Consider the following 23,668-nt stretch of genomic DNA (forward strand, 5'->3'; position numbering starts at 1 on the left):
GTCGAAATAAGCTTCCTTTACTTAACATCTTTATAAATCTTTTTCAGACCAAGTAAGACAAACCTAATGATTTTTTTATTCAAATGATTAAGGCTAATAATGAATAAACTAATTCATTACTAAATTAGTTTGTTTTCAGCCATTGTTTCTTTACATATTTAGGCCATTTTCCCACTTGTACGAACAGGATAATGTACAAATGTGTCCTGGACTTCGTCAGGACTCTCCTAAGCTCTATTAATTTTTCTTCATTTCTCGTTCTAATTTTGAATAGGCTTATTTGTTCAAGATATTCAGGTGACCTATCCTTTTCTCCTAATACTGTGCTTTACACTCTCTAGCAATATGGGTGAATCCTTACGTATTCAGTTCTAGGATGCTCTGGTTGTTGTTTTCTTTCGTGGTTTATACAGTTAGCATCCTTCTGTGGACATTACTTGTTACTCAACAGTATCCTTCTTTCCATTAATTTGTTGAATATCTTTTTCTTTATTCCTTTAAATACCTGAAGTCTATGCTAAATTTCAAGGTAGCTAAAAGGCAGTTTCGACTGATTACCTTTTTCTTATTAATGAATTATATATCATACCTGCTATTACACATCTGATATTTTTACGAATAATAGTGTACTATAGAGAACATACTACAGAAACACTAGATTTTGTTCCATTTTCTATGGATAGCTGAGTTTATATTAAATCTGAATTAATCCATGGTAAGTATATAGATGCTTATCTGCTTTGTTCTCAAGCTTCCAAGTAGTGCTTTTAAAGCAAAACTTTCTAAGGGTCCCTTTGGAGTCTGTAAAACTTGACCAAATATTTAGGCAGTTGGTCCTACTGGCTTCTGAGGGTTTCTCTAATTTCTAGCTGCTCTTTTGGCTTTGAGAGTCATCTACAGTCTTAACAGTTCAAATAAATTACTTTGTTCAACTATAACATCTACCATTTAGTATAGCTTTTTAGTATTAATTATCTTAATTTAATAAAACAGGAATATATTAGTGAGCTGTGGTAGTCAGATCACACTTGATATTCCAATATAAATATTTATAAGATGATGGAATAAAACTTTACTGTGGAACAGGTTTATTTGGATTTTTAATACCTTCTGGCCTGTCAGATCATACCCACCATACTGTCTGTTCTCTTAGGCCAGAGATGACATTTATGACAATGACAAATGAATTCAAGGTAGCAATTCTTTTCAGAAATACAACTTCTAACTACTATCAATTTTAAAAAATTAGAATAAAAGACATTTTAGTACTAATCTTTTCTGTCTCTTAGCATCTTCTTAGGAGGATTAGAACTGTAAAGCTACAAATGTGTAACACCTGTATTATGGAAAAATATGCTGCACAGCTAATGCTTTTATCTAAAACACATTTTTTACTGTAAAAACTAAAATGCTATAAAAGTTACTCCTAGATTTCTGGGAAGTTTTAACTTGGATGTATACTCTCTCTGGTCATAACAACAAAGAAAATGTATATTCTAGCTATTCTGTCTTTTTGTAACTTCATAAATTGTTTAAAAGATAGTTTGTAAATATAATACCATCACTGTATTTCCTTTCTGACTCATTTTCACTAGCGACAACACAAGTATACTGCTGTACTGATTGCAGAATGTCACTGTGCTATAGAAGCGCTCTGAGGGAAAGGACTTAAGTACTGTGTCAGGAAAGTAATTAAACTGGACCAACAGAAATGCAACAAAGAACGTCACTGAAGAATAAAAATTTGAGGATGGCACCAGTACTTGTAAAACATTTTAGAGGTGGTGTGCGCCTTAAATCCCAGCATTCAGGAGGGAGAGGCAGGCAAATCTCTGAGTTTGAATCCAGCTTGATCTGCAGGGTAAGTTCCATGGCAGCCAAAGCTACACAGGGAAACCCTGTCTCAAAAACGGACCAAAGAAAGACCTAAGAACTAGCGAGCTCTTTCTACTGTTACCACTGAAGGATCTAGATCAGATTCATTTTCTCTGCCCAATAACAAATTAAGATAGGGAAAAATCTAAAATAAATCCTATAATGAAAAGCTAGTTTTAGACATGAAAGATAAACTTTGAAACTTACGAATGTCTTGTGACATAAATATTAGTTTTAGAAATATTTACATGTTCAAATCTTACTTGGTATAAAAAAATCAGATTCTAGACTAAAGTTATGTGGCAATTATTAACTTAGCTTACTATGTACAATAAACACATGGAGCACGCTTCTCAAATATGAATGCTTCAGGTATTCAAGTGAATCAAGGCATTACAAACTCATCAAAAAAAAAAAAATCACCATCTTTGCTTTTCTTTAGAGAGAATAACAAACAGATTCCCCAGGCCCATTTATCTCTCAAAATATACTAAATGTGTACAGAAAAAAAAATCTAAAGGATTTTGGTTTTTACCTTGGTAATTAAAACACAATCTTAGATTGGTTATAATTTCCCTTTACTTTTTGGTAATGAACACATTTTATTGTAACTGTATCATTGCCAACTGAATTTACTAGTAACAGTGAAGTATATGTTTTGTATAATTTGAGCATATTTTCTAAGTAATTATACTTGTAATTTCCTGGCTATGTTTCATCTATAAAACTGTATTATTTAGCCATAATCAAGGCATAGTAAGCTGGTGGTATTATATGGCATATAATCATGCATCTTGCTCGGATCCTTCACTGGTGTATTTCAGGAGCTGTTAGCATTTATCCACTGACACTAGTAAGCACAAACACACTGCATTGTCTGGGCATACCGTAATATATAGTGCTGTCATATACATTATTGAAGAACAGCCTGCAAAGAAGTTGAATATTGTGTTGCAATTTTCATTATCTTGAAACAACATTCCCATGTCTTCCAGTCAAGGTCAGATGGCACTGTTCTCATAAGGTTATATGAATACTGCATGTTTGGAAAGGACAGGGACTCAAAAATTATCCTCAAAGAAGCAACCACAAGAAGCTATTACTCCATCAACTGGCTTGGATATCTTTTTGTACAAATCAGTTAAAACGTAAGATAATTTTTTTTAAAGACAACTCGGTGGTAATTCTGGTAAAGACTATGGTGCTGCTGTTATAAACCTGACTCCACTTTGTACTCTAGTATGAGATGTAACTTCAAAATCTATGCATCTTAGTGTTTAAAGAAGGAAGTCTGGTGGCTAGACAGATAAGAATCCATGTATATTTGAATCAGTGTATTATGTGGTATGCACTTACAGTAACATACCATGAGGAATACACCTGAACCAAATTCTCCCTGGGAACGTACAAAAGCTGAAACACACAGGAAAAACTAAAAGAAATACTTTAAGTTTTAAACACCATCAAGGGACTAGACTGATTTTTGAACTTGGATTCCCCATACATATGTTTTACCTTTTAAATAAAAATTTAAGTGTGGCCAACATCTATATATTTAAAAATAAACAACTAACAAGAATTGCTCTATAGCCACTATTCTTGGTAGCTTTTTTTTTATGCATATGGCTTTATGATTTAAAAAAAAAGTCATAGCCAAGTAGATCTATGCAAGCCACTTTCATTCTGCTTCAGGTTTTCTTGTTTGTTTGTTTTTTTAATTTTGTGTTTATATGTATGTGTAGATGCCTGAGAAGTGAGGGGTTCCTATGTGCCCATGACAGACAAAAAAAGGATGGTAAGTCCCCTGGAGCTGCAATTACAGGAGATTATGAGCTACCTTATGTGAGAACATGAAACTGAAAACGAATCCTCGGGAAGAGCTGCAAACTGCTTATTTTCTCTCCAGACCTACTTCACATTGGTTTCAATTAATGTGTACATTAGTGCTCTGAATCACTTCTCTGGATCATTAAATTGGGTGATATGATACATAAAAAAAAATTCTCGTCATGCTCAGTAAGTGGAGAGCTGCAGCTAAAGAAAAGAAGTAACTGTCTTTTATGTACAAAAGGTTTATTTCAGGCCACAAAGGAATTACACTACGGAGGAAGAAACCGAGACGGTATTCTGGGCAGCAGGCAAACAATAGTCAATGGTTTTATAAAGCTGAAAGCAGGACAGGTAAAACAGAAGCATCGCACATAGCTCACGTCTGAGTGTCTGCTCTATTAGAATGAGGCTTTGATCTTATTTTTGTTGTTAACCAGAACTAACAGACTTGGAGTGAAAACTGTAATCTCTTGAAATATTTCTGGTGATTACAATAATGAGTCAGCATGCCATATTATTTAGATCTGATCAAAAGAAATCTCAGCAAAGATATATAATTTCTTTGGTGTAAAGCTAAATTTGGTTTCAACTCCCTTATAATACTTAGCAACAAAAATAGTGAACCTTTACTATCTGTTGCAAAGAAATAATTTTGTATAATAAAACTAGTAAGCTTTTATCATGTTTATATTCCAAGGAGATCTGAACATAACTAAATAATACAGAAAAGTAAGTCATGTGCATACATGAAACAGATGTTATTCACTTAAAGATTGGGTTTTATACCATGGAAAGTTCCAAAAGAGTACTGAGTGGCTAAGAGTATACATTTCAAAACAGAGTTAATTTTACTCTCTGGTGCTTTGTAAAACTAGCTCCAGCATACATACTTTAATTAATTAGACCAATGGTAACTTCTGTTACCTAAAGTAACTATTTCAGGTCTGGTTGAACTTAAATTACAAGTTGTCTAAAATTTCATTTATCACCTAATTTTAAAAATCCCCCCAAAGTAAAATAGACCCTAGAATATAAACTATAATTATAAATTCATTTTTTTCTACTGATAAAAAGTATGTGTGGAGGGTACACTAGAGAGATGGTTCAGTGGTTAGGAGCTGGAAGAGAACCCAGATTAGGTTCCCGGCACCAGCAGTGACCCACAACCATATTTAACTGCAATATCATGGAAATGCATGCCCTCTTCTGGCCTCTACAGGTAACATGCATGCACGTGGTGCACATGCACACACACACACACACACACACACACACACACACACACACACACATTAAAATGAACACATCCTAAAAACCAAAAGGGACAAATCATTCCATATTCTTTATAGCAATAAAAAAACTGTTCTTGCTCAAAATAAGGATTTTTCAGGAAAATTAAAATTCTTTTTAAATTTCACAACTATTTTACTAAAATATCACAGTTGCCTTTACTAGAAAAATATTTTATAAAACAACATGCCTATGAGAACAAAACATTTTCTAAGATATTTTACATTCTGAATCCTATTAACTGTGCTATTTAGTCATAATGTTTTATTAAATCTGTTCCACTATTCATTTTAGGATGAAATTTTCAAATTTAACTGATCTGAATAACATTAAAATCAGAAAAATCTATGATCTTTAGCCTGATAAACAATGGCTTGTGCTGGAGAGATAGCACAGAGGTTAAGAGCGCTGATTGCTCCTCCAGAGGTCCTGAGTTCAAATCCCAGCAACCACATGGTAGCTCACAACCATCTGTAATGGGATCTGATGCCCTCTTCTGGTGCGTCTGAAGACAGCTACAGTGTACTCACATACATAAAATAAAAAAAACAAAAAACAAAAAACAAAAAAAACCAAAAAAAACAAAAATAATGGTTTGTAATTAAAGACTGATAAGTCTCATTTAAGAATGTAATAAACATTTAAAATTCTTCTAGATTCTTCACCTTAAGTGCTGCATACCCAGAACAGACGTGATTTTTAGTTAATACCAAATTCCTATCTTTCCCTTAAAGACAACGACAAGGGACTCAATTGGTAAAGTGAGGACCTAAGTTAGAACCCTAGTATTTATAAAGCCAGCCATGACAGTGCACCTGCAATTGCACAGGCGGGGACAGTCAAACTAGCCAATCAGCAAGTAGAAAACTTACCAGCCACCTAACCCCCATGGTTATAAGTCACAAACTAATATGGAGAGTGACCTAGGAAGATACCCAGCGTCAACCTCAGGCTTCTGTGCATGGATGTACACTCACACGTAAACATGTACACACAAATACAACACAAATGTTCAGTCTTGTTCACTATAAAACTGCTCATTACAACATCCATTAAAACATGTTTGTACTTACAATATCTTTTTTTACCAAAAAGTCAATTAACCCAGTTTATAATTTTAATACCAGGTAATTAGGATTTGATGAAATTCTTTTGCACAATGATGACTACGTGCTAAATTTTTCTATCCTTCCTTTGACATTTTTCCATAATTCTTTTATGAACAGGGGTGCAATAAAGATAATTTTCCATTTAACAAGACAAAAACCAAAATAACAACCAAAAAAAAAATGTTTAGCTCACACAGGAGAAACACAATCTGAAGTGCATATCTGAAAATCATAACTAATTTACCCACTGTATATATTTGTATAAAATTCCCCTTTTTTTTCTTTCTTCCTCCCTCCCTCCCTCCTTCCCTCCTTCCCTCCCTCCCTCCCTCCCTCCCTCCCTCCCTCCCTCCCTCCCTCCCTCCCTCCTTCCCTCATGTTTGCTTATTTTACAAGGTTTTGGGTAGTTTTCACTGGTTGGTTGGCTTTTGTTTTGTTTTTTGTTGTTTGTTTTGTTTTTGTTTTTAAATTGTCCTGGTCACTTTTCTCTCTGCCTAGAGACCTATCACCAAGTATTGGGGAGATTTCTGATTCCACACCCGCTATTTGCCAAATTCAAGTGACTAGCACCATAATCCTAAGCATGAATTATTATAACACTGTATGATTATATACTCAGTTTTATTGGAACTGTGTGTTTTAATAGATAACTTTCAAGACGCCTTGAGGGTCTCAAACTATAATATGGAATATAACATTAGGACTATGTGTGGCACGATGACGAGAACTCCCTCACACTACACTTTGAGGTTAAAAGTACAAAACTGGAACATTTTGACATTTTGCAGAAGTCTTCATTTTCTTGAGAAAGTGGTTAAGCTACCTACTGACCATACGTAACTTGAGGAAGTCTATGCTGGAAGATTCTGAGTATTTTTTCACACAGAGACTTTAATCTGTCAGACCATTCTGATTTCACTGACTATAGTCTAATCTCAATTATGTAAATACCTGTGAGGAGCTCCTGCGAAGCATCCTTGAAGGCCTGCAGGAGAGGTCCTGGGGTGGAGAATGAAGGAATATGCCATCTTACCAGATTTTAAGATTAAAACATTTCTCTAAGTACATAAAGTTGATCACAGAGCAGTGCTGGCCTAAAATGCAATTCCTGTCACCATAAGAGATGGGTAATGAAGAGCACAATGTCTTGCAATCGTGGTAGCCAGCATGAGTCAGAAGAGCTCAAGAGGCATCCTGGGAGGATGGTGCATGTGGGGTGTCTTCATGAAAGGCAGGGCATGAGTCAGATGACCTTTGAATACTGAGTAGTAGACAGAGACATGGAAAGAAAACTGCATGTAGAAATGTCCCAGCCATGAAGACAATCAGGAGAAGGCTGACTAAGCAGATGTGTACGTCTGAGGAAATAAGGAAGCTGTCATATCTACCAGGTCAGACTAAACTTTAACATGCCCCCCCTAAAGCACAACCCGTACATATCATTTTTCTTTCTTGGTGTTTTTAACTCTTTGATTCACTCAGTATCCTCATGGTATCCCGTTTGTAACTATATTAATTTACTCATAGTTTTTTACAAATATTATCACGGGTTTTGAGTCCTCTATGGATTACAACTTAATATAAAAAACAAACACATTTATATTTTGGATTGTTAAACAAGGTCATGTTATATAAAAGTTTACTGAATCAGAATCAATGAGGAAGTATGTACACATTTTTAAGTAGGAGCATGTTGTTTGTCGGTTTTCTTTTTTTTTTTTTTAGCAAAAAAGAATATTGCAAGAGAAATATACTCAATTCCAAGATATCTTACTAAACCACAGCAATAAAGACAACATGACTAGCACAAAAGCAGACATATAGAGTAGTATAATAGAATACAGGACCCATATGTAAGTCCAACTACCTAATTTCTGAAAAGAGGTAAAAAAATATACTTTGGAGAAATGACGACATATTCAAAAATGGTGTTGAGATATCTGCATATCAACATGTGGAACAATAAAACTAGATCTTTATCTCTTTTACCTCACAAAAATCTCTAAATGGAAATGATCACAACATTAGACCAAATACTCTGAAAGTACTAGAGAAAAGAGGTTATGTTTTAACACAGAGGCTCAGGTAGACCCTAAGTAGGAATATGGAAGTGAAAAGGTAAGGCCAGCAATCAAAAAAAAAAAAGGGATCTCATGAGACCACCACCACCACCACCACCACCACCACCACCACCACCACCACCACCAACAACAACAACAACAACAACAACAACAACAACAACAGTCAAGAGTGGCTGAGAACAAAAACTCCGGTGACCGCTCATGCTGGTAAGGATGTGGAATAAGGGAACATTCCTCCATTGCTGGCGGGAGTGCAAACTGGGAAATCAATCTGGCAGTTCCTCAGAAAATTAGAAATAGTTCTACCTGAAGATCCAGCTACCACTCCTAGACTTATATCCAAAAGATGCTCCACCATACTACAAGGACACGTGCTCCACTTTTTCACAGCAGCTTTATTCATAATAGCCAGAAGCTGGAAACAAACCAGATGTCCCTCAACCGAAGAATGAATACTGAAAATGTGGTTCATTTACACAATGGAATACTATTTAGCTATTAAAAGTGAGTATATCATGAATTTTGCAGGCAAATGGATGGAATTAGAAAATATCATCCTGAGTGAGGTAACCCAGACCCAAAAGGACATGCATGTTACATACTCACTGATAAGTTAGTATTAACCAAAAAGTAGAGAATATCATGATACAACCCACACATCATAAGAAGTTTAACAAGAAGGAAGGCCCAAGTGAGTATGCTTCCATCCCACTTAGAACATGGAAGAAAATAATCACAGGAGGCAAGGGGAGGGAGGGAGCTGGGAGGGAGAGGGGAGAGGAAAGAGAAAGGGTTGCCCCCTTTCTCTTCAGGAATGAGAGAGAAGCCCAGAGGGCCAAGACAATGAATGGAAATATGTAGCTGCAGGGAGTGGGAGGTAGGGGGGGAGGACTTTAGAAATTCCCAGAGACCCGGGATGTGAGAGGCTCCCAGAACTCAATGGGGATGACCTTAGCCAAAATGCCCAATAGTAGGGGGTGGAACTCAAAAAGACCATTTCTGGTAGATAGACAGGGCCCCCCAGTTTGAGGTGTGGAGCCACCCATTCAGTTTAAAAATTTTTTGACCCAGAATTTTTCCTGTCTAAAAGAAATGCAGGGACAAAAATGGAACAGAGACTGAAGGAAAGGTCACCCAGTGACCAGCTCAACTTGGAATCATCCCATGGGCAGGCTTCAAACCCTGTTGATGCCATGCTATGCTTTTGCAGACAGGAGCACAGCATGGCTGTCCTCTGAGAAGCTCTACCAGCAGCTGATACAGATGCAGATACTCACAGCCAACCATTGAAACTAAGGTCAGGGACCCCTTTGGAAGAGTTAAGGGAAGGACTGAAGGAGTTGACTACAACCCCATAGTAAGACCAACAATATCAACTAGCCCAGATCCATGGGAGCTCCCAGAGACTAAGCCACAAAAGAGAACACACGCGCTGGTCAGTGGCTCCCAGCACATATAGAGTAAGGACTGCCTTGTCTGGGTTTAGAGGGACAAAATGTGGCTAATCCTGTAGAGACTTGATGCCCCAAAAGGGGGAAGCAGAGGGTCGGGGGAGGCAGAAGGTGGGAGGTGGGAGTGGTTGGGGTAGGGTGGGAGGGGTGGATGGGAAAGAACCCTTTCAAAATCAAACGGAAGAGGGAATGAGGTGAAGAACTCTTGTAGGAGGGTCTGGGAAGAGGGAAAACATTTGGAAAATAAATTAAAAATGTGATTAAAAGAAATAAAGTATAAAAAAACCCTAACCATGTTATATCACTATTAATGAATAATAACTTCAGACATATCTGAGCTATAGCAAATTTCCCATTATTAAGGTAAAATAAATAGCACTTTCTGATAAGCTCTGGAGAGTACAAACAAAAGTCACAGTGTTTTGAAGACTTCTGTTTGGCTAATGGAAGGATGGAGCATCATTCCCGAGGATAAGGAAGATCATGGCAATAACATATTTGGGGCACAAAAACATGAAGCTTGCATTTAAATACACTGAGATTCTCACTTAAACCCAAATAGAGAGGTCAAATAGACAAGTGCCTAGACAAATATAGTTGTCAAAGGAATCTAGTCGATGTGTCAAACAGGTGGTCAAGAAGCCACAGGGACCCTATGGCAGCTATGATTCTAGCTCAACACATTCATAAGTGACAAAGCTATGACATAGTTTTGAAATGTAAGGTACCCTGTTAGATACATGTTTATTAGTTTATATAATTTACTAAAATAGAACTATATGAATTTGATACAATTATGTATATGTGCAAATACTGAAAATTATTCCCAGTTTTCTAGGTAGGGAAAAATGCATAAATGATCATACAAATTCTTAAATTTCAGCCTTCTAGTATATATCCACATTTTACCAGAATTCTCTATAATGAAAGTAAAAATATTAACTGTCAAAACGCCTGTAAAAATATTTTAATAGGTTTAGCATACCTCATAAAAAGCATAATTTTAGAAACTAGAATAACTACTGAACTTTTCTTAATACAAAAAAATCTTTTGGTAAAATCACAGAATATCAAGCAAGAACAAAATTGAGATTTTGTGATCTGAGGGTGAAATACATTTAAAAACACATTTTTTTAGTTTTCTTTTTGATATCCATATTGACGACTCACAGTCTGTTCAAATTTAGGGCAATGTTTATATATTAAGTAACCTTCAGAAGGGTACCAGGCCCCCCTCCCCCACCAAACAAAACAAATACTAATAAAAAATTTCTCAGTAAAAATATGTGATGAAATATGTCAAGTTTCAGGAAGGTTCAAAAATATCAAATATGTGTTATTCTAAAAGATTCCTCTGACATTTAAATATTAGATTTGAACATTACACAATGAAAAAAAAAAGTGCTTCCAGAATTGAGCTCATTCACTAGAAAGGACTGAAATGGGAAAGTGTTTTTCACTTTTAATGTTCACATGGTCATAAATTCCCGGGACCATATCACACCTGGATATACATAACCCAAGGGATCTAGGTCAATGTAAAATAGAGATAATTGTGTGATCTATGTTTATATACGCATTATTTTTAACAACTAAGTTACAGAATTAATCTAAGTATCCATTAATAAATAAGTAGAGGAGCTGGAGAGATGGCTCAACAATTAAGAGCACTGACTGCTCTTCTAGAGGTCCTGAGTTCAATTCCCAGCAACCACATGGTGGCTCACAATCATGTAATGGGATCTGATGCCCTCTTCTGGTGTGTCTGAAGACAGCTACAGTGTACTCACATACATTAAATTAAAATTAAATAAATAAATAAGTAGGTAAAGAAATGTGATATAAATAATCAAAGTTTATCCACCTATAAAAGTATAACATTATGCCACCTGCAAAAATGAATGAAACTAGAGATCGTCATGTCAAGTGAAATAAGCCAGGCTCAGAATGGCAAATTTCTGTCATTACACTGAGTTACTCAAGAGCAGTTTATCAGGACTAACACATGATAGGTACTTCAAGACCTAGAGAGCAAAACAATGAGTCCTTCTAGGATCTTCCCACCTCTTGGTATTGAATACCCTCTATTATTCATTAAATTATTTAGCTAGGTCTCCTGTTACCCTTTTGCGTGCCAGTAAAATTTAACATATTATGTATTCTCAAAAACATGTTCTCTAAAAACTCTAATAAAGCCAAATAAATGCTCTGTGATGATTAGAGTTTTCTTACAGTCTAACTACTGTTGGAAATGTTATATAGAATAAACCCACACATCTACAAATGTTATATAGAAAAGTTTGCAAGAACATTATTACCTCGTAGATAAGAAATAAACTGGAACTGTAAACCTGAAAGGGAGGCTGTAAGATATCTAGTCCAGAACACTGGAGTCACTGTAGATTTGTTCAGTGCCACAGTGACCTCTGCCAGCATCAAAACAAGAGATCAGAATGTCAGACCTTAGACATACTAACTCTAAGTGGAGCGGTTGTAGTATCTTAATTATGCGTACTGTATAAATGCATGTAAGCTCCTTCCACCCAAATACTTAGATGGGAGAGACAAAGGAAGGAAGTGCTAGATCTAACTTTCAGCTACTAAGTGACAACATACTCTGGATTTCACTAATCCTAGGTATCTCAAGGTAAATTTACCTTAAAGGACGCATGTAACAGCAATAATTTGCATCTTTGAAAGTGATCACGGCTCACTACAGAGATGTATAATCCTCATAGTAGCTCTGAAAGGCTGACAATGCAGGGTACATCGCTGCTGTTATCACAGAAGAAGAAACTAGAGTTTAGAAGATATGTCCTGGTCTACAAAACTTCTGGGCCAGAAATGAACTTCCAAACCCCTTGTTCTGAGAGCAACTCAAGAGCTTGGCAGTTACTGATTAAAGGGAGACCCCCTAACCTATTATCAGATAATTACAATGGAGAAGAATTCACAGCATGGATGTTTTCATCCATTCTAATGTATCCACTGTTGCTTAGGGACTATTTGTTCTTTTTCTTCCTTCATTTTGTTTTTCTCAAGGAGCACTATAAAACACCAAGTAGCAGTTGTACGGAGAAGGGCAAAACATTTAAGGGTAAGTGGACTTTAGGAAACAAAAGTTCAATAGTAGTCATGTTTACAACTTATATACCAACCATGGTTTGTTTAGGTTTTTTTTTTTTTTTTTTTTTTTTACTCAGTGAAGCTCAAGTCTTCTTGGAATATACTTTCTGGCTTCCAAAGACAGTTGAATTAATATAAACAAATGGAGGGACTTGAAAGTGTATATTTCCAATGTAAAAACAAAAATGATGTCTTTGTGAGTAAAAGGAACTATAATATGCCTGTAATATGGGAAAGTGATGCACTTAGGCCAGATCAAGATGGGTAAAGTAAACAGTCAATACTAAACCTACGAGTAATCATCTTCCAGCCCAAAACAGATAAGTACTATGATTTTGATAAGGGAATTTAAAGTCTTGTATATACTATTTTGTAATATTTTCCAAGCTACAGAACCACCAGAACTATTCATTTTCTTATTTGAGAGAAACATATAAATTTTAGGAGATGAATCATTACATTTCTTGGAACATGGGGATCTTAAAATTATATATATGAATAATATAAATTAACTTTCAGAGCCGGCATTTAAGCTACTTTTTAGGGGTTACAGTTCTTATTGCTTATGAAAGTCAATCACAATATCTTACATTTGAGAATCCAAACTTAAACACTGAGCTGACAGCACTCTCTGAAATCTAACCTACCTCTTCATTTTCAATAAGCAATGCTAGCTGAAGCTTGCTGAGTGTGGTGTTCCTCCTGTTATCACATGAAGATGAATTTCTGGGCGTATCGATAAGAAGTTCTCTGGATAAGGTCGGCTGAAGAAAGAAAACCTACCCTAGATGTGTGGTACCAAACACCGAGCTAGACTCCGACGGAACAAAGCGGAGACCAGGCTAAGGATGGCCATTCCATCCGCTTCTCGACTGAAGAAGGATGACGTGTGAGCGGCTGCCTCCAGCTCCTGCTATTTTGGCTTCTTTCTCAAACCACGAGTCAGAATAAAGACTTCCTTCCTAAAGTGCCCTGGTCAGGTATTCCGCCAAGGCAATGAGTATACACTTATATATTTAAGAACGTGCACAAAATACAAGCACACAGTCTAATAAGAGGTCACAACCACATAACCAACCAAATCAGGAATCAGAACTCAGACTCCCTAGAAATCTCCCGTGGAAACCATCTGCCTTCTCAGTGGTAATACCCCACCCCTAAAATCAGTCCTGTATCCTAACTCTAACCCTAAATGCTAGTTTTGCTTTGAGAAAGAACTTACATAGAGTATTATACATTAAGTCTTTACCTGTCTTATTTTGCTCAATTTTTATTTGTGAAATTTGTTCCTGTTATACTATATAGCAATGACAGACAGATAATATTATAATGTATGGCTATACTACAATATATTTACTCTATAATTTGGTTAATTTCCGATGTTTGATGATCATAACTAGTGTTGTTACGTGAACAGTTTTTGGCATAAGCATTTATGCATTTCTTTGGTTAAATACCTAGACCAGAAGTATGGCACACTGCACAGCCAAATATTCACTACAGCAAACTACCAACATTTCTCCAAAATGCTTGCATTAAGAAGAAAAAGTAAACCTCAGGGAACTAGAGTGAGGGGGAAGAATTCACATGCGTACACATCTTCAAGGGTTTAGAAGAGGAACTAGAGATAAATTCAGATAAACTCATTCTACTAATCCCTCTTAAACACCCTCCATACTGCCAAGGCAATACAAGTAGGATTTGTTAAGAGTAAAATCTCAAGAGACAAAAGACTCCTAAATAAGGCCAAAAGACCGTTCTGGAGCCTACGACAGAACACTGAGGATGCTTTCACTGCACTGGTTAGACATGACCTGACCCAGATCAGTTGATTGTCTGAGTCCAGCTTCTTTCAGCAGTCGGATGGTTACAATGCCTCCACTTCTCTCATAACTTACTGCTTAAGATAACCTTGAGGAAAGCATTCTGAAAGGCTAGCATGCCAGATGCTGTGTAGAACGGCTACACCATACACCATAAAAATAACAAATTCAAGAGTTGTCTTCAAGTCAAGAAATCGTCCAATCCTATAATATGTCAATAATAAAAAAAAAATTGAAAGGAAAATCTTTCTGCATGAAATATTATAGATACCTGGCAATATTTTTTCCTCAAAGCAAGAAAATATAGCAAAGATAAATCACTTATTGTTGATAACAATAACAATGGCAACAAAATTTTAGTTTCCAAGTATTTTTACCTATAATTCATTAGACAGCCCAAAAAAAAAAAAAATCTAACAAACAAAAACCATGTCAGAGAGAAAAAAAAAAATTCTCCTTGGTGGTATTTTAGTCATGTGATTACCTGGAGAGAGAAATTCTTCTAGTAACTGACTTTAGCTTCTTTGGAGCAGTAGCGCATGCTGCTCTCCACTAAAGTCTTTAGGCTTTAAAGGAAGAAACAACAGAGCAGCTCTGTAACTCTATAGCCACGCATAACAAAGAAAAAAAAATCCTCAGAAGTCTCCATATTCACAAAACCTAACCACTAACACAAGAGGCAGTAGACACCACAGATTCTTAAAAACAGAACATCGCTTTGCCCATGACCCACCTCCAAAGCCAAGGACACGTTTTAATAATCAGTGCAAAGCTTACTATGCTTTGTCAGCTGTACTCCTCTATCTGTTTTTATTTCCTATTGACTCTTCCCGCTTTAAAGAGATAAGGCAGAACCTGTCTGAGATTAAGGGCATTTCCAACCACATTTATCTCTTTGGGAAACTTACTGAGCAGACTACTCTTGAAGGAAAACAAAAATTTTACATGTGATACAGTAAAAGAGTTTTGTCCTTTGGGGAAGCAAGAAATACCTCATTACACTGACTAATAGCAACTGCCCTAAATGAGTCCTTTGATTTCTAAATGAACTGCTTTAACACCTTGTATGGAAAAAAATAGAAAACAAAAGTACAGAGGGTCAGGAATTTGAACAGAAGTGTGCAGCAGTGGGGAATGGGGAACTGGGGGTAGCCACCAGCAAGTCCCAGATGCCAGAAAAGCAAGAGGCTCCCTGGACCCAACAGGGATGAAATTAGCTGAAATGCCCAACAATGGGGAAGGAAAACCTGTAGAGGCCGTATCCAGAGCTTAAGAAAGGCCCCCAGTTGGGGGATGGGGCCACCCACTCATCTCCAAATTTTTAATCCATAATGGCTTATGGGACAAAGTGTGGAGCAGAGACTGAAGGAAAGGCCATCCAGAGACTGCCACACCTGGGGATCCATCCCATATAATGGAAAGGAAAACTAAGGAAAGGGGGTAACATTTGAAATGTTAATAAAAAAAATCCAATTTAAAAGAAAAAAAAAGGGAAGCATAACAGAAAACCACCACACAGAAAGATTACATTTTAAAGAAGCTTCTTTATGGGTTCATCAAAATTAGAAACTGCCAATCATATGAATAGTGGGGGCTAAATTTAAATTTGCCAGTTCTGTTGGTTGGCTTGTGTCAACCTGTCAGATCTAGATAGCTGAAAAGAAGAGATCTTCATTGAGGAAAAGGCCTCTACAAGACTGGCCTGTTGGCAAATTTGTGGGGTGTATGAGAGGGCAGTGCAGCCCCTGCTAGATGGTCCTGGGCTGCATAAGAAATCAGGTTGAGCTCTCTTGCTCTTACCCTCTTGCCCCTTTGTCCCTTCTCATCCCATTCCCCTCCCCCCTTCTCTCCACATGCTCATGGCCGGCCTCTACTCTTCTATTTCTCTCTATTTCCTCTTTCCCCTCTCCCCTCCTTCTCCCTCTCCTTCTGCCTCTCTGTCTCTGTCTGTCTATCTGTCTGTCTGTCTCTGTCTCTGTCTCTCTCTCTCTGCCCTACTACCCTCTACTACCCTCTTAACTCCCCTCCCCATGCCCTGAATAAACTCTATTCTATACTTTAAAAAAAAAAGAAAAAAAAGAAAGAAAGAAATCAGGTTGAGCAGGCCCTTAGGAGTAAAACAGGAAGCAGTGTCTTCAGAGCCTGCTTGAGTTTCTGCCATGAGTTCCCTCCAAATGCCCTACAACTCTAAGCTGAAATAAACCCATTCCTGCACAAGTTGCTTTTGGTGATGGTTTTCACCACAGCAATAGAAGCCTAAGTAGGATGCAGACTCTTCTATAGTATATGCTGGAGTTTGCATTTATTATAATGTCAGTCGGACCTTTTTCACATTAGTAATTTCCCTTGTATGGCAGGGGCCTCTGGTGGTCACACTTAGCTTTGCAGGATAAGGGATAGACAGGTTAACTCGCCCTTTTTTTTTTCCAAAAAAAAAAAAAAAAAAAGATATTTTCTTTATTTACATTCCAACTGCTATCCCCTTTCTTGGTTTCCCCTCCAGAAAACCCCTATCCCACCCTCCTTCCCCCGTCTCTATGAGGGTGCTAACCCACTCACCCACTCCCATCTCCCTACCCTGGCATTCCCCTACACTGGGGCATCGAGCGTTCACAAGACCAAGGGCCTCTCCTCCCACTGATGCCCAACAAGGCCATCCTCTGCTACATATGAGCCTGGAGCCATAGGTCCACCCCTGAGTACTTATGGGATGGTGGTTTAGTCCCTGGGAGCTCCGGGGGCTCTGATTGGTTGATATTGTTGTTCTTTTTATGAGGCTGCAAACCCCTTCAGCTCCTTCAGTCCTTTCTCTAACTCCTCCAATGGAGACCCTGTTCTCAGCTCAATGGTTAGCTGCAAGTATCCGCTTCTGTATTTGTCAGGCTCTGGCAAAGCCTCTCAGGAGACAACTATATCAGGCTCCTGTCAGCATGTACTTCGTGATATCTGCAATAGTGTCTGGATTTGGTGTCTGTATATGGGATGGATCCCCAGGTAAGGCAGTCTCTGGAGGGCCTTTCCTTCAGTCTCTGCTCCACACTTTGTCCTTGTATTTCCTTTAGACAGGAGCCATTATGGATTAAAAATTTGGAGATGAGTGGGTGGCTCTATCCCCCAACTAGGGGCTTTGCCTAACCTCTGGATATGATCTCTACAGGTTCTCCCTCCCCTTTGTTGGGCATTTCAGCTAATTTCATCCCTGTTGGGTCCAGGGAGCCTCTTGCTTTCCTGGCATTTGGGACTTGCTGGTGATTACTCCCAGTTCCTCATCCCCCATTGCTAGACACTTCTGTTCAAATTCCTGATCCTCTGTATACCATCCCATCTCTTCCCACACCTGATCCTGCCTGCCCCCACCAAGTCCCTCCCACCCTCTACCTCCCTATGAGTATTTTGTTCCCCCTTCTAAGAAGGATTAAAGCATCGACACTTTGGTCTTCTTTCTTCTTGAGCTTCATGTGGTCTGTGAATTATATCTTGAGTATTCCGAACTTTTAAGCTAATATCCACTTATCAAGCCATGTGTGCTCTTTTTTGATTGGGTTACCTCACTCAGGATAATATTTTCTAGTTCCATCCATTTGCCTGTGAATTTCATGAAATCACTCTTTTTAATAGCTGAGTAGTATTCCATTGTGTAATGTACCACATTTTCTGTATCCATTCCTCTGTTGAAGGGCATCTGGGTTCTTTCCAGCTTCTGGCTATTATACATTAAGGCTGTTCAGCTCTGTACCCCATTTTTTAATAGGGTTATTTGATTCTCTGGAGTTTAACTTCTTGAGTTCTTTGTATATTTTGGATATTAGCCCTCTATCAGATGTAGGATTGGTAAAGATCTTTTCCCAATCCGTTGGTTGCTGTTTTGTCCTATTGACAGTGTCCTTTGCCTTACAGAAAACTGCTTTGCAGTTTTATGAGGTCCCATTTGTTGAATCTTTATCTTAGAGCAAAAGTCAATGGTGTCCTATTCAGGAAATTTTCCCTAGTGCCCATGTGTTCGAGGTTGTTTCCCACTTTTTCTATTAGTTTGAGTGTATCTGGTTTTATGTGGAGGTCCTTGATCCACTTGGACCTGAGCTTTGTAATTCACCCTTCTAAAACTCCCCAGCTCATAATCCCTAGGGAAGCTACTGTTGAGGATGAGGAGTTTTCCCAGCTGTGCTGGGAATGGAGGAAGCAACAACCACCACTGACGTACGTGGAGATTCAGGGCCTTTTGTCATACTTTCAAGACTCCCAAGCATTAATCGCTTTGCTGGAGTAGCATAGCACTGTGGGTATAAAGCAGATGGCTGCAGCTTCAAGGTCTCCATGTTCTGTAGCAATGAAAGACAGATTTGTGACTGCATAGGCTTGAGTTCAGGCCCAGGCTCATCAAATGAAGGTCCCTTACTATCAGTTGATGCAATGTGTTCCCAGTAAACAAGTGTGGGAATGCTTTTCCCTGTGTATTTTCTGTCTGAGCTGAACCTACTTTTGCATTCACTTTCGCGCTCTTAGTAAATATTTTTCTTTTTTTTTCGTCTTTTACTGCTTTTATTTTTCTTCCATAATAATTTCATTTCTCTTCTATTTCCTTCTTTTACTTGCCTTTATCTGCTGGGTAACCTCTTCTTAAGACAATTATTGTCAAAGTAAATTAAGCATCTAAGCTAGATAGATTTATGAGTATAGAACTCCAGCCTCACAATATATGAATTGTTTTAAATTTCAATATGTCACTTTTCAGTGTTTCCATTCTTCTAAGCTGTTCTCTTTGTTCCCTTATTAGCAATATTCTATTTCATCAGCAATATACTTGTGCTTAATAAATCCTCCTTCTTTTCAATGTTATGGGAGCCCTGACCAGTCTAAGCATGTATCTCAAGTTTTGCACTGTTGTTTCTTTCTTTACATAACTGCAAAACTCCTTCCAGCCATCAACTCTTATAATCAGCACGTGTGACCAATAGCCAGCGCCTCAGGAAACCTAGCTAAATAATGAGAACTAAATAATGAGCTATATTTCAAAGACTAACAACTTCTCTTAACTCCAAAACCAATGTACTCTGTTGATCATTATAAAATCTATATTTCATTTTGTTAGCTGAAAAATAAGCAGTCCTCCTGTTCACTTTCTTTCTTTACTTTAGAAAGTTTTCATAACTAAAAGATTTGTATTTTGGGCCAGTAAAATGCTCAATGGGTAAGTGTGTTTGACACCGAGCCTGAAAACCTATTTAATCCCAGGACCCATATGGTGGAAGGAGAGGACTCCAGCAAGTTGTCCTCTGATCTATACATGTGCACTGTAATGTGCACACAAGCACGCTCACACACACACACAATTAACACAATTAAACAAATAAGTGATAGATAGATGACAGACACACAGACAGGTAAGATAATGATTTTAGGAACCTGTATCTCCCAAACCAATAAATCTTGGGTACTCAGTAAATCATCATGAAAGTTTCAACCTCATAATTTCTTTCAACAGACCAAAGATATAAACTTTAACAAAATAGTATTTACCAAGCTTCTGAGAAATTCACTAGGTTTTCATTTTACCTCAGTATACTGGGAATGTCAGGGAACTGGTTAAAAACTGGCCACTCTGCCCACAGTAACACCTCTCAAAGGAGGCAGCTCTCATCTCTGTACGCCCAGAAAGGGGCTGTGATATGGAGGTTTCTCAACTATGCTCAGCAACTACAAGACAAAGTCTCATCTATTAAAGGTCCTAGATGAGCAAAACAACCTTATCATTAGCACAGCACCTCCCCCCAACCCCCATTTATTCTCAGCATGCTCCTTCGTGGCTACACAGTTACAAGACCTTCCCCTGACAAGGAAGTCCTCTACTGGATGTCATAAAACAGACACACAGAAAAAAAAAACATGAAAAGGGAGAGGAGAGGAGGGAAGTTTTCATCAATGAGCTGACATTCATGATCAGTTCTATTGGACAAACTTAACACTGGGCCATAAGGTGACTTCCCCAACAGAAAGAGGATCAAAACTAAACACAGACATCCATCTATAGAAGTTAAAGAAAAGGAATCCAGAATTAGTCCAGTAAGTGAGAATAATTTCTTACAATTCAAACCATTATGAAAGACTAAGAACAAAGCACCAATAAATATAAAAATTAAAGTAGAGTAAATAGTCTTTCCTCAAGACTCAAGGAAGCTGGTTCCAAGACAAGTTTCTTATCTACCCTCAACACCCAAATCTGAAGATGCTCAAGTTCCTGTACTGGAATTATAATACCCTGTATATGTTAAGTTGTATTCAATTGTTAAATTCTTTTTAAAAATAATAATAATGGCAAAGAAGGCTGGAAGAGGCATCTCCATGGTTAGGAGCACTTGGTACTTTCCCAGAAGACCCAAATCAGCACCCGCATCATCATGCGGCTCACAACACTTATAGCTCCAACTCCAGGGACACCTGATGTCCACAGGTACCTGCTGCAGTCATACACACATTCCCACACAGCCACAAACAAGAACACACAATTAAAAATAAAATCTTCTTTACAAATCAATGCAAGGAAATGTACATGTTCATTACAAATGTAGGCTTAACTACAATTCTGGTCTGTAGATGGATGACTCTGTAGATAAGGGACCCACATTTACAAAGGAAAACTACACATACAAGTGTAAAAGCACAAAAGAAATGTAGTAACATGACATTTCCTATCTAGAAATGAGAGCCTATTAGTAAAACAAAATGGGCTTATGGTAATGCTGAACATCAAATACCCATAAACATCAGCTATTTTCATTAAGGTTAAGATCGTCTTCTTAGACTTCTATTTATCCACCACAGTTCCTATGACCCAAATTCCCAGGCCACAACACTCCAAGCTTGCATATTAAACATATGCAGAATCCTTAGCAGTCAGGCTGTACTTTCTGGCCTGTTTTTCATACACGTTTAAAGACAGTGCTATTTAACAGTGAATGTTAGCAGTCCTTTCCCTTTACACTATAGAGTAAAAATACAGCACAGTTACCATCTCTGACTAAGTGCCATGGTTAGCATAGGGGTGAGGGAGAAAAGAACATGCGAGCTTGTTCAAGGGAGCCAGACCTTTGCTAATTGCCAAGAAAAAAAAAATGAGTACAAATAAGCCATATTTCTAGTCTAAAAATGACAAGTATGCAAATCCTTCATTTGGCCCAAAAAGTCAATTGTCTTCTGTATTTAATAGAAAAGGGGGTCAGAAGGGTCAGGTAAAGTCCAGATTGCAAGCTAGCTTAGAATTTTTAGCCCTTTATAAAGGAAATGAATGACAAAGACTAGACAACAAGGGCTCAAATCCAGAATGCCCTGGTATAAAAGAATAAACACAAGAAGTACGTGTATATGGGAAAAATACAGATTTAAATCAATTTCAATAGTACAAAAGATTATCTTTATTTTATATAAAGTTCTCTGTCAAATACCTTAATAGACCTATTTTTTATAAAGAACAAAAGACTATAGATTTGAAGATGCACACCACACGTACATCCCTCCTCACCTTTGCTTGTCTTTTGTTGGCTTCTCTTCTGGCCTCTCTCTCTTTTAAGCGTCTTTCCTACAGGAAGAAAAGATGAATTAGATGCATGGAAACTTCTAGACAGTAGACAGCAGTACACACTCTTCAGTTTTACTTTGTAAATGAAATACTATAAGACTAGTCTGACATTGTTTTTAGACACAGTTTCTCCTGGAACTCGCTCTGTAGACCAGGCTGGCCTCAAACTCTGAACCTCCGTCACCTGGCAACGACTCTTAATGACTGAAACCAGGACAAATCTGGAATCAGGTCTCAATTCCATAACCACATACTAAACATTCTTTAGTTACTTACAATTTCTTGCTCAGTCTAAAAGGAATAGCAACATGTATTAATAATAAATATTATATATAGGTTATAAGTACAATATCTAATATGTAACTAGTACACAATCAATGTCATCTACTAGAATAAAAAAGGAAGGAAAAATACAACCATGATTGTTTCTCTTGTCCTCAGTCTGAACAGAAATTACAAAATAAAAAAAATTCTCATCTTTGGTTCTTAGGAATATATTTATTCAAAATATTCAAATATTCAAATTATTCAAAATAAAGGGTCACTCTTCTGAAACATGATACTTTATTAAATTGCTTTAAAATGTCACCATCAGTTTTCCACTGATCACAAAATAGATTTAAAAATATGGGGGGAAAGCATACAGTATTAAAATTCAAGACAAAATGATTCACTTAAGTGAAAAAGAATGTCATTTTTAAACTTACAAAAGTAGCACAATCTTCTCCAAAAACCAAAGAGTCTATTCTCAACCCTAATTTGTAGGTGAGTCCTTACAGTTTGTAACTGGGTAAATGGCTAAGTCAGGGTAAAAGTGTGGTTCTCCCTCCATGTGGTATGGAGAGAATTCTATCATGTGTCACTAACGTGAAGTCCAGTGTCAACGTGGAAGTGAACTGCCTCTATGCTGGGTACTTTTTCATCTGTGTCCTGTTCTATCATTCATGACTTTCTTCTAGTTAAAAAGAAAATCTTAATCCATATTCTGATAATGGAATTCAGCATTTACCTTGACAAGACTTATAGAATAATTTATGATAAAAAGGAAACCAAAATGCTAGTCTAGGTAGATAATAAATACTAACTAATTCCAAAAAGGAGTTGATGAAACTTTTAGATGCAGTTTTAAACAGCTTCTGGTTGCATAGCAGATGAAATCTACTAGAAAAGGAGAACCTATAAAACTAGACTCTACAACAACTAAGAGAACCTCGAATGCAAATGGCTGCTGGGGATGTGTCATACCCTAATGCCTATCATCCCATTATTCTGTTTCTGTGACTGATCACCATTTTTCTTCTCTCACCTCCCCAACACACACATAAAATATAACTAGCAAGGCCACTGTACAATTATAAAAGAACATTCTAGATTCTATGGAAGTTCTAGAAACCAAAGGCAAAGAAACAAGGGGAAGATGAAATAAAAATTCAGAAAGATTTGATTTACATATATTAACATGAGCTCATTTAATCATAAACAGATTTGATCTTAACAATGTTTTTTTGTA

The 23,668-nt window shown here is 37.3% G+C and overlaps 1 protein-coding gene across 1 annotated transcript in view; it reads right to left on the bottom strand.

Moving 5' to 3' along the window:
* Ddx10 (DEAD-box helicase 10) overlaps positions 1-23,668 on the bottom strand; it is a 154,706-nt gene that overhangs the window by 17,788 nt on the left and 113,250 nt on the right. Inside the window, exon 16 of the mRNA NM_001106820.1 lies at positions 22,102-22,158. Within this exon, the coding sequence (NP_001100290.1) occupies positions 22,102-22,158 (57 nt within the window). The remainder of the gene's footprint in view (positions 1-22,101; positions 22,159-23,668) is intronic.

Source organism: Rattus norvegicus, chromosome 8 (assembly GCF_021556685.1).
Source record: "Rattus norvegicus strain SHRSP/BbbUtx chromosome 8, alternate assembly SHRSP_T2T, whole genome shotgun sequence".
NCBI classification, from domain to species: domain Eukaryota; kingdom Metazoa; phylum Chordata; class Mammalia; order Rodentia; family Muridae; genus Rattus; species Rattus norvegicus.